A 16,135-nucleotide genomic window follows, 5' to 3' on the forward strand; every position below is an offset into this window, starting at 1 on the left:
AGATGTTCCTTAGCATAGAAACAGATTAAAAAAACAGTGCTTCATATATACACTGTAATTTTATTTAACTGTAAAGAAGAAATTAGGATACTCATAAGGAAATGGATGGGACAGAAGATTAGTGTGGTAAACAAAAAAATCCAGACTCAGAAAGACAAGTATTGAATGCTTTCTCTCATGGGTGGAATCTGGAGATAAGCACATACATACACAGACACACACAGACACACATACACACTTGCATACATGCACCCACACTCAGGAGTCTCTGCCACACAGGACTCTCAATATGGCAGACAGGTTTTATTTTTAGCATGTCAAGACCTGGCATTGGTCTATTTCCAGTTGTAGTTGAAACTACTTTCTTCTACTCTATATATTTATTACCTGATGTGCTCACCACATACAGAAGCAAGTATGTGATGTCTTCAGAGCTCTGCCTCCAGGCCTTGCCAAAGTCAAGGAAAGGATCTGGTATCCAGCCAGTTCTGTTTCTTATTACATCTCTCTAGTCCTGCCCTTGAACTTGGGGCTTTAACTTTACAGGAGCATTGGAAGAAGCCACACCACTGCTAGTGAGGCTCTGCATGATGTATGGGCAGATCTCGCTACATCTACACTGTCACACAAAAGCAGCTGTCATGATTCCTCTGTGCCAAGCGAGTGGCATACCTTATGATGGCCTTGGTGAAGACAGAGACTGTGTATGTCCCGGGTGTCCTGGAATCTCGGACCATGAATGCTCCTTCTTTACCCTGGATTGGGTGGAAAGAGTGAAAGGTTAGTGATCTAACACCCAGTCTCTGGAACCTAGCTCCACTCTCCTGCTTCAAGAAGGAGAAGGCACTAACTGGCACGGAACAGGCTTTCAGTAGTGGCAGCCACCAGCTGTTCATGTGAGGTCCTGTACGGATAGACAGACACAGATCCTCTCCCTTACAGTTCACCAGGCACTGGATTCTACAGACATTTCCCAGTCCTCGGTGTTGGAGCCTGGATACCATTATCCTCTTTGACAACAAGGTCAGTAAGTGAGTGCTGGAGGGAGTAAGTGGATTTCCCATTGGTCTAAGGATAGTGAGCAGTGGAATTGGAGTTTGAACTTTGGTGCCTGAGCAAGTTCATTTTCTTGCTCCATGATGTGCCAGCCTGTTCTACACCTCCTCAGGGGCACGAAACTTATCCTGATAAGCTCCCTCAGTTCCTGAATGGGGCTTGATTTCTGGAGCCCTGCTCACAATGCAGATTTCACTGAAGGGCAGACGGAGAAACAGTGGGATGCTACTAGTTGAGAGAGGGATACACAAAAAGCCAGAGAGAGAGACACAGAGAGACAGAGACAGAGGGGGTGGGTAGAAGGAATGCTGGGAGTTTTGCTTGTTCTGATGGAGGAATCAGCATAAGCAATGGGCATGCCAGCTCACACATTCCGGATGGGAACTGTAAAATCTGAACGGTTTTGAGAACCAAATCCCTAGGTCTCCTCCTACCGGTTGTGAACATCTGCAGAGCTTGTTAATTATGACTTACTGAAATTAGACATTGTGAAGGTCATAAGTGAAGGTCACAATTAGACAGGAACCTTTTACGGGAGTCATACAGTTATGGTTTATATACACACAGAAACCCCTCTACCCATCAGTCCCAAAGGAGAGTTTTTGCATGAACACACACACACACACACACACACACACACACACACACACACACACACACACACACACAGAAAGAGCGAGAGAGAGAGAGAGAGAGAGAGAGAGAGAGAGAGAGAGAGGGAGGGAGAGGGAGCATGCTAATATACATTCTAATGAGCATTCTGAAAATAGATTTGCCTATTTTAGACATTTTTATGTAGACATTTTTTTTCTTTTTCTTTTTTCCTTTTTCCGGAGCTGGGGACCGAACCCAGGGCCTTGCGCTTGCTAGGCAAGCGCTCTACCACTGAGCTAAATCCCCAACCCAGACATTTTTTGTAAATGGAATCATATGTGTTTTTCTGTGAGTGGGTCCTTTCATTTACATTTTTGTTTCCAAGGGCCACCTAGGTGGTAACAGGTGTAAAGACTTCACTCCTACTTGTGGCCCAGTGACACTCCACTTTAGGGTCAGGCCATACTTGTTTTCCATTCGCCAGCTGACAGCCACCTTCTGGCTGCTGGGAGTAGAGACTTTTTGTTTGAGGGCTTTGCTCAATGGGCATTATCCACAGTTTTTACCATTTGCCAAATCACACAGCTTTGGCTCTTGGCTGGTTGGAGTGTGATGGGTTAAACTGAGACAGGAAGAAACAGACCTCAAGCAGAGGCAGATTTTATCTGGTTATGTCACTTATTCTAAAGGAAGAAACAGACCCAAAAGACCAGACGCTCACCAACTGTCTGAAGAGAGGAGCGTAAACATCTTTTTTTTTTTTTTTTTTTATCGAACTACTGATAGCTGGCTGTTTGTGTTGGTGTTCCTGTTTCAAAGGAGTCATTGTTTTTCTGTAAACAAGATGTGATTACAGCAGTCCTCAGCTGTAGGGCTGTAAGTACTCTGTAAACACCAGGTGACTGACAGGCAAGGTCACTGTCAGGTCCCCAAAGCATGGAAAGCTCAGCCTCCCCCAAACATTGCCTTTCTCCACTACAGTTCCTGTGAGCGACATTTGGTGACAGCAACATGGAGTCTCATTTGGGGCTGAAGCAGCTCAGAGTCTGAGGAAAGCAAGTGCCTTACCACATACTTCTTGCAAGGAGCTGAGGTAGCCACAGGTACACAGCCCTTGAAGAGGGCTGCAGGGGCACTGACTTGAATATTACCTCTCAACACAGACAATATCTCAGAGTGATTTTTTTTTTATTGCTCCATTCAGAGAAAAAATAAAGAGGCAACAACAAAAGAGATTATGTTAGGAGGTGAAATATTCGTATAGCCCTGGAAGGAGAGGAGAAAAGAGTAACTTATGTACTTCCTTATGCTCTCTCTCTCTGTTTGCAGACACGTCCCTGCTGTGCTAGAAATCGAACCTTGGTTTTCTACAAGAGCAGTAAGCATTCTTAGCTCTTGGTGTCATATCTCTAGGCTGGAGTTTGTGCTCTTAGTTTCCCCCACAGATACTCATGGCCAGCCCAGCCATGATAACTTAAAAACACAGCAAGCATTTGGTGAACTCACTCATGGAATGAGTAGTTGTTAAGTGTTTTGTGACTGATACAGTTAAATCTAAGCTTACTTAATAGGGACGAAGTAAAATGTAGAAATAGACACATACACACATATACATATCATATCTGTAACCTAGAAGCTTTTTTTTTTTTTTGGTTCTTTTTTTTCGGAGCTGGGGACCGAACCCAGGGGCTTGCGCTTCCTAGGCAAGCGCTCTACCACTGAGCTAAATCCCCAACCCCAAAGCTTTAGTTAATAATGGGAAATGAATATAATCTACCTCTTAAGATGCATGTACTTGTGAGACAAGAAGACTGAGTACACCAGAGAAGCAACACTATTGAGTCAGACGATAACGAAATAGAAAGAAAACCTCATCCCATTCTTAATGTCCAGAACCCAGACTAAAGCTTAGTGGGCCCCTCTGAAGTCTGCCTTCAGACTTACCTAAGAAGGAAGAGAGTATTAGGTAAGCGAATTCAAAGTATTAGCAAGAGTGAATCTCAACAGCCTGAGAAAGCAAAATGCATTTAAATGCCTGAAAAGAACTTCTCAACAACAAGAACTGATTTCCTCTGTCATTGATGTGGGCTGCTTGAAGCTCTACACTGACTTTATTAAGGATTGAATGGAATGTAAGGAAAATGTCCTTGTTGTTTAAACGCAGCATAATTCAGGGTCCCAGTTCTGTGCTCTCTGTACTTAGTTCTTGTCAAGCTTCATTGTTTCCCAGCAACACAGCCTGAGGAATGAGAGGACTGGCTACATTTGTGCCCTACATCCAGTACATGAAAATATGGAACCAGTCTTTAATCCAAGTCCTCAGGAGGCAGAGGCAGGTGGGTCTGAGTTTGAGGCCAGCCTGGTCTAAAGTATGAGTACCCAGGCAGCTGGGGCTACACAGAGAAACCCTGTCTTGAAAAACCAAACCAAATGAATGGGAGGAGGGAGGAGAGAAATCAAAATTTAGATTACTTTTGGAGGTCCTGTTTCTACAGATCTGCCATGGAATCTTAGAATATATATTTTTGTTACATTTCTCTATTTCACGTGTGTGGGGGCAGGATGTATGCACCGTGGTAGGCATGCCGAGGTCAGACGACAACTGTGGGCATCAGGTCTGTCCCTCAACCATGCAGGTCCTGGGTATTGAACTCAGGTTGTCAGTCTTGACGGCGCACTAAGCCATGTCACAGGCCCCTAAGAATTTGCAATTCAAACACCCTGCAGCAATTCAGATATGAGGTCTATTGGGAACCACGGGAGATGACTAATTGCTGAGAACCAAGGAGACACCAGTATTCAAAGAAGACTCAGCTCAGTTCCTGTCGCTATGGGTACACTTTCCAATGCCTTTGATCCTGGTATCCCTTCCACCCATTTATAACTATTCAGTGAGTGTTGGTTCCCAGGGGAGTTCAGGTCCAGTGACAGTGACTAACTGCACAGGGCCAGGAGCACACAGGGGTTAACAGATCACTGGCATCCTGATTTACTCTGATGTTCAGTTTGTCCTCACTGACAAATGTGGGCCCAGAAAGCACTAGAGAAATCCCCACAGTCACCCACTGAATTGATGGCAGAACAGAGGCCCATCCCATCAAATCCTGCTTCCTCTCTGCTCAGCCCTCTTTCCCCTAACTCTAAGATCCCTGGGTGAGGTCACTTTCTCTGCCAGAGTGCAATTGAAGGTGAAAAGTCTGTAGGGTTCCTATAAACTACAGGCCCTTTAGGCAGAACCCATTCCTGAGTAGCAGAGACAAGGAAAAGCAGGGCAGCCCTGAAGCCAAGGTCATGGCAGCAGATGGTGTTAGTGCCCATCCAGGCCAAGCACTTCCCCAGGCCTCCTTTCCTGAGCTGTCTAGCCTGATAATCCTCAGAATACCTGTCCTCAGACATGAAAGCCGTTGTTAAGCCAACACAGGAGTCCACCACACTGCATAACCATAACACGGCTGGAAACCGTACAATTTCTTTTTAGCGAGGGCGCAGATACTCACTGTGTCCAAAAGAAGTTTTTCAGCTTTGTCTCGGCTGATGCTTTTATTGTACCACCTGAAAGCCAAAAGGAACAAGCCACAGGTCACAGTTTGAAAACTCCATCGCTTACTGATAAAAGAGGATGCTCAAAAGCCACGTGTTCGCTCTCTGTTTCTGTCAGCCCTTCAGACTCAGAAGGAAAGCTGTGACGATTTCCAGGTAGTAAGGTGTTTATGAGGAGAATAAGAGTGGAGCAAGAGTCGGCATCAGACTGGTAATGGCTGGAGCTGAGGTCTGGGGCCTTCTTTGTACTGTGCTCTCTACTTCTGTGCAGGCTGGAAAATTTCCATGACAGGGTTATAGAAAACACTCACCTCCCCCATTTCATAATGTCAGTGGGTGCTGTAGTAGGAAGGTGACAGGCAGCCATTAAAAAAAAAAACGTTGATACTAATTTGCAAGTTTGGCAAATATCCTTTGAAAATGGTTGTTATAATTTTCTTCTTAAGATTGGGCCCCCCAGACTTTCTGCAAAGTTTTTGTAATTGATGAGTGTGATTAATAAATGGCGAACCAGGAATCATTTTTAAGGATGAAGTTTCTGAATGTTGTTACAATGCAGAAACATATTTCGACCATCCCGATCACAAAGTGCGGTGGGGGAAAGGGACTCCCCCAGGGCTAAGAAGAAGAAAGGCGGGAAATGGCCATGCAGGCTATCCACTGTCCATGCGTGTGTGTATGTGCAGGGTGATCAGGAGTCCGTGCAGTAGGATGCGCAGACACGTAAGTTGGTCAACTGTCCCGTGGGGATGTGACCCCTCCTTCACCCCTTACTCGCCCATATCCTCATTCCAGCCATTCATGGGAGTGTAAAGTATCCAACTGAACATGTGCGATCATATATAAGACACGTAAACGCCAAAACATGGATAAACGCCTCAGCCCAGTAGCATTCAGAGTCCTCTAGCACTTGGATAATAATTCTCTAGAAGTGTAAAGGCTGACATAATAAGTTACTTCCTGGTAAAGGACGCCTACAGGGTCTTACTTATTTCTGGGCCAGAAAGCCTACCACAAAAGGAGAATGGTCATCAGTCGACAATTTATTTTTGGAGTTTAACAAATGCAGGAGAGGCTCTAGGTGGGGGACGAAATAGTGTCTACAGAACCTGTTTGGCTACTTGAGAGCCTCCAAGAAGAAGAGAACCAGGGGATTCCATGGAACTGTTAAAACACGGTCTGGAGAGCAGACTGTATTCATGGCCTCCCAGATGGCCAACAAGTGTGCTTCATCCCACCCAAGCTCCCAGCAATGCATATGGGTTGCTAGAGCTGTGCTCTAAAGTGTGAAACAGGTCTGGGTTCAGCAGACAATGGTGTCGCTCCCTGGAGGTCTGCTTAGTTCCGTGCACGGGGAGTGAAGGAATGTCTGCACTGCAGTGTTTTGCTTTCCTGTCTCCTCTGATCCTGTCTTTACCCAAGAAGGGATCAAAGCTCACAGAGGGTGAGGTGCCGTAACCTCTCTTCTGCGATTTTGCTGTTTGGTGAGCTCAGTTGCCCACAGTCAACCCATGGTTCCAGAAAATACGAAGTGGACAATTCTAGAAGTTATCAATTCTAAGCTCTGAGTAACACGATGAAATCTCGTGACAACCATGCAGGGTATAAGTCACCCTCGCAACAGTCAATACACTACATACAATACCTACTTATGACTCACTGGGTTGCTGTGAGGGTCACCAGGTACAGTGCCACGGTACTGCTGGGTCTGTGTTCAAGTGACCCTTACTCTATGCAAGAGTAGTTAGGATGGCGGTTTTATGGTAGTCTATTGTTATAACTTCTCTATCATTGCTAGCCATTAGTGTTAATCTCTCGATGTTTCTAATTTACAGTAAGCTCTCCCATAGCCTGTATATAGAGGAAAAAGCATAGTCCATACTGAGTTCAGAACCACCTGCAGCTTCGGGATACACTGTAGGGATCATGGAACCCACCCCCAGGAGTTCGTAGGCTGCTGGAACTTGGCCACGGCCCTGCTTCTAGGTTAAGGCAGAAAACCTGAGTCCAGTTAGCAACCCATGATATCTTAGCAGGTGGTATGTTCTTGAGTTCTTAGGCAAACTGTACCTCAAAATCGTCCAACCTAAGTTAAGGAATAAAGAGTATGGATAGCTTTCTTATATCCAGCTATATATTAAATATCAGAATGTTTCCTTCTGTTATATCATTTCCTAGCTGGGATTCCATAACCCAGGAAATGCAAGCTGGTAGTACAAACTGGTTCACAGACCACATGGCTTTTATTATGAAAATTACTTAAAATTCCTTTAGGTAAAGGGATATACATTTTTACTTGCCCCTAGGGGTCCATCAATTCCCTACTGTTTTATTTTGTTGAGGCCTTAAATTTGCTTCTTGAATCCTAAACAAAGGGATTTTGATTAAAGGCCAAAACAAACACAGCTATTCAGCCAAGCAGTCGGTTGAGATAAACGACCACTTTTCTTTTCCTTCAAAGGCTGTGACTATAAACAATTATTTCAGCTAAGTATCTCTCCTCTATGTTTCATCTCAGCAAAAACATCCTTGGGAAGGATGAATCATCTCTCGGCTCAGGGAAGGGCTTTTCACACATATTCGACCAGAGCATTGAAAGGCAGTATTGAGAAGGTGATAGCCCCTGGTTCCTGGCTTCTATTCACATTGCATTGGCCATCGGATCCTAATGGTTGGTAGAGGTTCTGGTTATCTCATATCTTTCTTCTCTGATGTTTTATATTCAATGAGTATTCATTTATATTAATGAGTATTCGTTTTTTTTTAATTTCTTTTTTTTTTTTTGGTTCTTTTTTCCGGAGCTGGGGACCAAACTCAGGGCCTTGAGCTTCCTAGGCAAGCGCTCTACCGCTGAGCTAAATCCCCAACCCCTTTTTTAAAATTTCTGTGGGAGGTTTATTTTGTCCTTAGGCCATCATCAAGGGAGGCCAAGGCAGGACCTCAAGGGAGGAGCTTGAAGGAGAAGCCATGGAGGAATTCTGCTTACTAACTTATTACCAGGCTCGATTTGGGGGGGGAGAGGGCAAGAACCTTTTTCCCTCCCTTCCTTCCTTCTCTCCTTCCTTCCTTTCCCCCTCTCTCTTTCTCTCTCTCCCCCTCTCCCTCTCTTAACTTTTGAGATTATAATTTAATAAAAACATTTCTCCCCTCTCCTTCATCCAAACCCCTCCACATACCCTCCCTGGTCCCTTTCAAATCCAGAGCCTCTCTTTCCCTAACTAAAACCTCTTCGGTGTGTCTAACGCTGTGTATATGCTTTCAGGGTTGACCATTTGGCACTGGACAACCAATCAGTGTGCTCTTCTGCTCTCAGTTTCCCCTAGTTCTTTGTGTAAGGCATCTCTCCATCCGGTGTGCCATGTTCACTGGTGCCACCCTTGTTCAGATCATGGTTGAGCTGTCATGTCAGTGAGACTTTATGGGAGTATCTTCTGACAATAATAGGAGATTCGTTCTCACAGTAAACTCCCAAATATTCTGTCTCCTACAGTCTTTCTGCCTCATCTCTTACAGTGTTCCCTGAGCCTTAGGTAGGGAGTGTTCTGTGGATGTATGTACCCACTGGGACTAAGCTCCACAACTCTGCGTTTCAAGGCAGGCAAGACAGCTCAGCTAGTAAAAGCTGAGACAGCATAAGCTCAATCCCTGGATCACGTAGGTGGAAAAAGAGAACCAACTCCAGGAATTGTACTCTGATCGCCATATATCCTTCATAGGCACACACAGGCACACTCTTGTGTGCATAATAATAAAGTTTGAAAATTTTCAAGCTTACCCAAAAGTTATAAAACAATGTAAAGGAACTCCTATTGACCCTCTACCTGGATGAACCAGTGGCTGGATGCTTACACATTTACTACTCTCTGTAGATAATTTAGACATATGGCTAGGCAAATTTAATCATCATATTTATTTATTATTGTGTGTCTATGGTGTGTGTGTGAGTGAGTGTGTGAGTGTGTGTGTGTGTGTGTGTGTGTGTGTATGTGTGTGTTACATACTCACCATGGTGTATGAGTGAGGAGGTCAGAGGACAACTTTGTAGAGTTAGTTCTCTTCTTTCATTTTTACGCACATTTGGGAATCAAACTCAGGAGGACACCATCATCAGTGAACAGCAAGCACTTTACCCACTGAGCCGTCTCATCAGCCCTGTATATTTTTCCTGCATTACTTGAGAGCAGACTTTTACTCCTAAGTACTCCATGGTCTGCTTCCATGAATTTTAATATCTATATCTCTATATATTGTCTATTTGCAAACCTTATCAAGATTGTATTACTTTCCCATACTGTTTTGGTAACGAAACCTATTTTATGGTTATAAATCCAGTACAGGATTACTTGTGCATTCACTCACCACATTCCTTCGTTTCCTTCAACAGGTTCCAATTTCTCAGCCCTTTGTGGCTTTCATCCTACTTAGTTGCTTTTGAAGAATAAAGGCAATATTTTATAGAAATATTCCTTAATTTGGACTTGTCGCTGTATCCTCATGATTAAATTCATATTGGGCATGTTTTGGAGCAGGGATAATGGACAATATTTGGAGCCATAATGAGGTGAATGTTGCTCATAAGATGGGTTCACCAGTTAGCTTCATTTTGTACTTACAATTGATTTAAGAAGTGACATCTTTGAGCCTATAAATATACTACCATTATGATAGTTCATCTCCTGGTGACATTCATTGACTCTGCCAGAACTGACACTGTGAACAAGTTCACAGTGCTTTTCAAGCTTGGTCAGCCTTCCATATTCTCCTGAGAAAGAACCTTGTCTTATTTATACAGTCACTTACTTACTTATCGATCTGTTTATTATATATTTTTATCTTGTTCAAAGAGTCATAGTCTACTACTATCCTTATTTATTTTGATACTCAATTATTCCAGTCTGGTCAGTAGGAGCTTTTTAAAAAACAAACACCTCACTTCTGTGCCTATTTGATATGATTAAATCACTGAAACAAAATTTCAAAAAAAAATCAGTTCTTTACTTTTTAGTGCAAGAAGGCATTCCAAGTTCATCATGTTCCTTCCTCCCCTCAACCCTGGAGTCTGCTTTCTCCACTGCTTTCAGAAGTCACAGTTATCTTTAGTGGGGAATGCCATTCAGAAACAAGAGCTACGTGATAGGTGGGTACTTTGTACACTCTATCGAATTTTATCTAACAAACATTCGATATTTCCACTAAAATTGAACCCGAATACTCTTTTCCTAAGTGATAGCTTAGTAGTAAACACTTAGCACTGCCTAAGCAGATATCTGTGGGTTTGAATGCTGCTCTGATATTGGCAATTCTGTTTTCAACCATGCTTTAAGTCAGCTGATGTATTATCCACTATTCCCAGGGATTTTCTCTCTCAAGTGACACCAACACTTGGGATTCCCAGGATCTTCTCTTCCACAGACTCTTCTCCAGACCCCTAAGAACTGTCCTGTTACAAAAGGAGAAGGTGTGTACTAACCACACTCGCTTTTCCCTCATTTGAGCTAAAGCCTTACTGTTTTAATGATGAGAGACTAGAAGAAAACAAAGCAGGCCTGAAAAGGGAACCATTTGATACTCTTATAGCCAACCCATAATTCATGCTTGACCTAGGAAGAAAATCTTAGTACCATCATTCTAAGAAACTAATCATAACGGTATGGTGGCACATGCCTTTAACGGTAGGACTTAGGAGGCAGAGTCAGGCCGATCTTTGATCTTTAGGCCAGCTTGGTCTCCATAGTGTATTCCAGAGCAGCCAAGGCTACCCAGTAAGACCCTGCCTCAATAACCAACCAATCAAACAACCAAACAACGCACAAACAAGTGAGTCAAAAAATACAGCATCTTACTCGTAGGTTTCAAGGCTATTTGGAGACTTTTCCACCAGGTAACTGCTGGGTGCATATCCTTCATGCCTGTAAAGAGGGAAACAGTGTTCAGATTAGCAGAGGAGTGATTTTCACATCTCCACTTAATAGATTTCATCTACGGATGCCATGTAAGAATAGGAAGCCTCACAGTATTTGGCACTTGTGATAGGGCATAAGAAATTGAATAAGATAGCTGATGGAAGTGACAAAGGTATGTGCTTGGTTGAAAGCAACACCCGGCTATTTTACTTGCAAGGCTCTACTTGTTGCCTGCTCTCAACATGAAATTTCCTCTACTGGAAAAAATACCTTTCAAATTGTATTTTCTAGAATTAATTTTTGTGATAATTACTAATTTTCCACAGTAAGAAAATTGAAATAATTAAGATATAAGAACCCAACTTTCCAACCGCAGGTCTTTAAAACTCTTTCCAGTAGATGCTATACGCGTTTAAATTTATAGTCTCTCTAATTGAGCACCTTCGGATAAAGAACCAGGAGATAAGGTAAGGTCAAGCTGAACAGACGGCCCATGCCTGTGATCTTAGTACTGAGGAGGCCGAAGCAGGAAGATAGCTGTGAGTTTGAGGCCAGCCTGGTTACACAGTTAGTGCCAGGCCAGCCTGAGGTAGCGTATGAGACCCTGCATAAGATTAAAAACAAGGTCAAGGTCAGGCTCGATGCCAAGGTGAAGTGCCACATTTGAGTTGAAATTAATAATAGAGATATGAAACAACATGGCAAGAAGTAATCCATATTCATATTCCGAACACCTTTTTATCGTGATAGCGCTGTAGATATGAAGGTGCTCTGTATTCCCCTCTCCACCAGAAAGCTGGTAGAGTCCCTTCAACTCTCTTAGCTTCCAGATTTAATCGGTGAAATGAGTGATGTAAACTTGATTACATGTAAAATGTCTCCAGATTCTGCCAAGGAACAAAAAGATATCCTTCTTCTACCCTCTCAAAGCTTAATAACAGCCGGAGTTGGCTTTTCTACAATCCTGTTGGGGGGTAATTTGGTAAAATTAAAATATCACATACCATGACTTACCATAACTCAACCTTTCCATAGTTAGAATTGGGATATATGTGCATATATATGTAGGCACCTAAAGGCTGTCATGCTACATAAACAATGCCTGGTCTCCACTCAAACTCTGTTCAAAATAACACAGTAGGGGCTTCAGCAGTGGCTCAGTGGTTAAAGGCACTGCTGCTCTGGCAGACGACCTGGGTTTGACTCCCATAAGCACCAACCCTGTGGTTCACAACCACCTGTAACTCCAGTTTCAGGGGACCCAGTGCATGCACATGGGACACACGGTACTCCTAATAGTAACACTTAATATTAGTATATTAGAATATTGGTCACAGTAATTGTTTGATATTAGACAAGAACTCTGGAGATGTTTTTCATCCAAACCCCACATTAGGTCATTAGCATTTGCAGAACCTGTGTCCAGACATCATTTAAAGACTGATCTCATAATGGAGTCTCGGGTATTGTCTGAGACGTTCTAACATGACCGCCACTCTGTGTCACCTTTACATGCCTTTTCTTTCCACTTACATCACAGTGCTGTGTATTTAATATGCATTTAAAAATTCAAGAACAGAACAGAACAAGTTGCCAAGTGCCCAGACTGCCCATGTGAGTGGAAAATACAGCAGTTGAGGACAGTGGCTAAAGATGAGACACAGGGAGTAGGTATGGCGGTGGAGCATCCCTGCTCAGCCTCGGGGCAGCAGCAGGAGATGAGACGTTCCTTCCCACAGTCGTTCTGTTCCCACAGTAGCTTGCCTTACCCATTCTTGTCTTGAACCCGCCACCAGTGGATCTCGGAGCTGTCCAGCAGGTAGTACTCTTCATCACGCCGCAGCGCGAGCTCCTGAGGATCGTTGGTTTGGTAGTCGTACAAGGCAATGACCAGGGTTTCTTCAGGTTCCTGAAATGACCGCTGGGGAGGAGACAATAAAACCAAGCAAAGACATGAGCAGGGAGTGAGTCCCTGGGACCCTGGATTTAGGTTAGGTCAGCCTGTCAGCTCTCTCTGTCCACTAGGGCCATTTGCAGAGGCAGCTGCTTTCTTCCAATAGGCATTCTGTATGAGTTGGAATCGTGGAGCTGAACAGATACGCGGAGCAGCAGGCCCCACTTCCTGCATTCTGTGAGGTAGATGCTGATCCCAGTGAATTCCAAGGAGCCATTCACTTTTCACAGAAATCTATTGGTTCCTATGTTGGCTCATCTGATTCACAGGTCTGCCCAGATCCATCAAATCAGAGGCTAGCAGGGCCTCAAGAGCCCATTTCACCAATACTTCATTCAGAATGGGAAATCTGTGTCCTGTAGTAATCGCCAATTCCCAGAGAATTCATCTCAATGTTCCCTCCACAGTAACATTTGGCTCCTTTCTTCCTCTTGCAGAAACCTTGGCCTACGCCTCTGTTCCATACCATATTTCAATTACCACAAGCTGTTAATGACATGAGGGATAGATCATAAGACAAACAACTGCCAGAGATCAAGGTGAGCCCACCTGAGAACCGAGTGACAGATTTAGGGACAGGCTAAATATGGGAAAAGATTAAGTTACTGGTTAGAAGGTGATGTAGTGTTGAGAAGTCACAAATTCGAGTACACTGGAGTCTGGGTATTTATAGAACTTGAAATAGGGTGGTGGGCTGGGTCCTCCAGAGAGCTAAGAGCCTGTGGACCCAAGTCCATGCACAGAACTAACAGATGGATAAACTGTGTTCAAAGCACCTACAGAAGGTACCAAAGTGATAAGTTGTTCATGTTACTATAGACCCAACTCCCTGATTAACCCTTAAAAGAAAAGGCAAAAGGCTAGGGCAGAGTTTCAGACAATGGTGGTACACTTCCCAGGCATCATGTAGAACACATAATGGGGTCATCAGATATTGCCAAGTGTACTACAGGTATTTAAAAAGCGAGGGTCGGGGACGCAAAATGGTTCTGCAGTGTCTCACAGACTTTCCAACTTCTGAATATCCAATAGACATCCACATGGGGAAAACCATGCATAGAATTATAATACACAAGAGGCCTCTATTGCGGGGCTGGGGATTTAGCTCAGTGGTAGAGCGCTTACCTAGGAAGCGCAAGGCCCTGGGTTCGGTCCCCAGCTCCGAAAAAAAAGAACCAAAAAAAAAAAAAAAAAAAGAGGCCTCTATTGCACAATGGATAGCTCATTGGACTTTTACAATAATCAAGAAGACCCATAGGCTAGATCCCACTTCTACTCAACGTAAAGGGCTGGTTTTTCCAGGAGTGTCATTAGCTGTGCACAGAGGGCGCTTCCACTTGGTTTAATTTAGGACACTTTGGGGACTTGTTTGCCATTCTGGAAAATCTTATCACTCATGGAAATTCTAGAACTGAACCATCAATAAAACATCCCTGTATCTATTGCACTTAAGTTTCCAAATACAGTGGGTTCTGTCAATGAGTTTGTCAGTGACATTTCACCATGACTTCCCATACACTCATGGCACCATATCAACTTATTCTGTTTTTTTCCCATTTTTAATATTATAATATATTTTTTGGTTCTCTTTAGAGGTTTCTGTTTACATAAGTTGTATTATTTAAGATTTAAAAAAATACTTATTTTTCATTTTCTTTGTGTGTGTGTGTGTGTGTGTGTGTGTGCACGCACGCCACATTAGTACTGGTGATCTCAGAGGCCAGAAGAAAGCATTAGATCAGGTGGAGCTGGAGGTTCAGGCAGCTGGCTTTGAGTAACCCAGCATGGGTGTGGGAAGAGATTTGGATCCTCTCAAAGAGCTGTCATTGCTCTTTACTGTCAAGTCGTCTCTCTAGGCCCTACTTAATGGATTTCCCCTCAGGGTGACAGAAGGATCTTTATAAAACATTTCTCATAAAATAGAGTCATTAGGGTATAATGTGGTTGAGACTCACTAGATTAAATCAGGAGTTGGCATTTGTAGAAAAAGAGGGCCAGAGGCACAAGAAGGACAAATTGAGGCTCTGGCTGTGTAGGAGAGGCTTGCAGTAGGTGAAGGTCTCATTTCTTAGTCACTCTACAGCATGGCTAAGAACAGTTCTGGCCTCTAGGAGCTCTCCTTGTAGGTGAGCTGAGCTCCACTATGATGAGAGACTTCAAAGGTCAGGCAGAAGTGGCAAAAGGATTCCTTGCTTGGGAGTCAGGGAGAAGGGCACAAGCAGACACATTTATGTGGCCCCTTAGGAAGCTTTTCTGGGTTAACTAAGAGGGACCTGATATAAAGTAGTGAGCTCTGTGGGTGAGAGAACTGGAAATAACTTGGGTTTAGACATCTGGACCTGGCCTCATGTGTAGCCACGGAATAGAAAGCCTGTGATTATGGGTTCCTATGACCATTGATATCCTCCATCTTGACCAACAATAACTATACTGTTCCTCTTGAGGTCAACCCCAAAGTCTTCCTCAAGTAGAACAAGTCTTGGCTAGAACAATTAAGAATTGTCTTAGAAGAGAATTGAGAAATGAGGAGCTTCCTAGATCAGATTGGCTTATGAGCATGAGCATGTCTGTGGGGGATTGCCTTGTTGTTGACATAGGAGGGCCCAGCCCACTGTGGGCAGCACCACTCCCTAGGCAGGTAGCCCTGAAAAACACAAGAAAGCTGGCTAGGTAACAAGCATCTGTGATTTCTGCCACACGTCCTTGGCTTTGAAGTGTGGTCCTTTGTTGGAGGTAAGGCTGTGTGGACTAGCAATCAAGCCTGCCTACAAGTTCCTGCCTGGAGGGGCTGCCTTAACTTTCCTCAATGATAGAGGAAATTTAAGCCAAATAAACCCTTTTCTAAGCTGCTTTTGGTCAGGTTATCTTGCGACAGCAAGAGAAATGACGCTGGGACAGAGCATACGGACAGAAAATATGGTGCTAAATATTGTTTCTCAACCTGAGATGCCACTTGCCCTGCAGGTAGGGAGGGGATGAGAGAAATGACTTCAAGTGGCAAGGAATAAGAAAAACACTGCACTGGTTTTAGGCATATGGGCAACATGGAGGACGCCAAACTTGTGATGAGACTGCTCACAAAACACCA

At 43.7% G+C, this 16,135-nt stretch overlaps 1 protein-coding gene across 1 annotated transcript in view; it reads right to left on the reverse strand.

The window, feature by feature from the left end:
- Window positions 1–16,135, reverse strand: part of Itk (IL2-inducible T-cell kinase) — a 61,338-nt gene that overhangs the window by 15,376 nt on the left and 29,827 nt on the right. Inside the window, exons 6-9 of the mRNA NM_001108825.2 lie at window positions 12,863–13,014; window positions 11,034–11,099; window positions 5,148–5,202; window positions 673–755 (exon numbers count right to left, since the gene is read on the reverse strand). Coding sequence (NP_001102295.2) covers window positions 673–755; window positions 5,148–5,202; window positions 11,034–11,099; window positions 12,863–13,014 — 356 coding nt within the window. The remainder of the gene's footprint in view (window positions 1–672; window positions 756–5,147; window positions 5,203–11,033; window positions 11,100–12,862; window positions 13,015–16,135) is intronic.

This window comes from Rattus norvegicus, chromosome 10 (genome assembly GCF_036323735.1).
Source record: "Rattus norvegicus strain BN/NHsdMcwi chromosome 10, GRCr8, whole genome shotgun sequence".
Taxonomy (NCBI): Eukaryota; Metazoa; Chordata; class Mammalia; order Rodentia; family Muridae; genus Rattus; species Rattus norvegicus.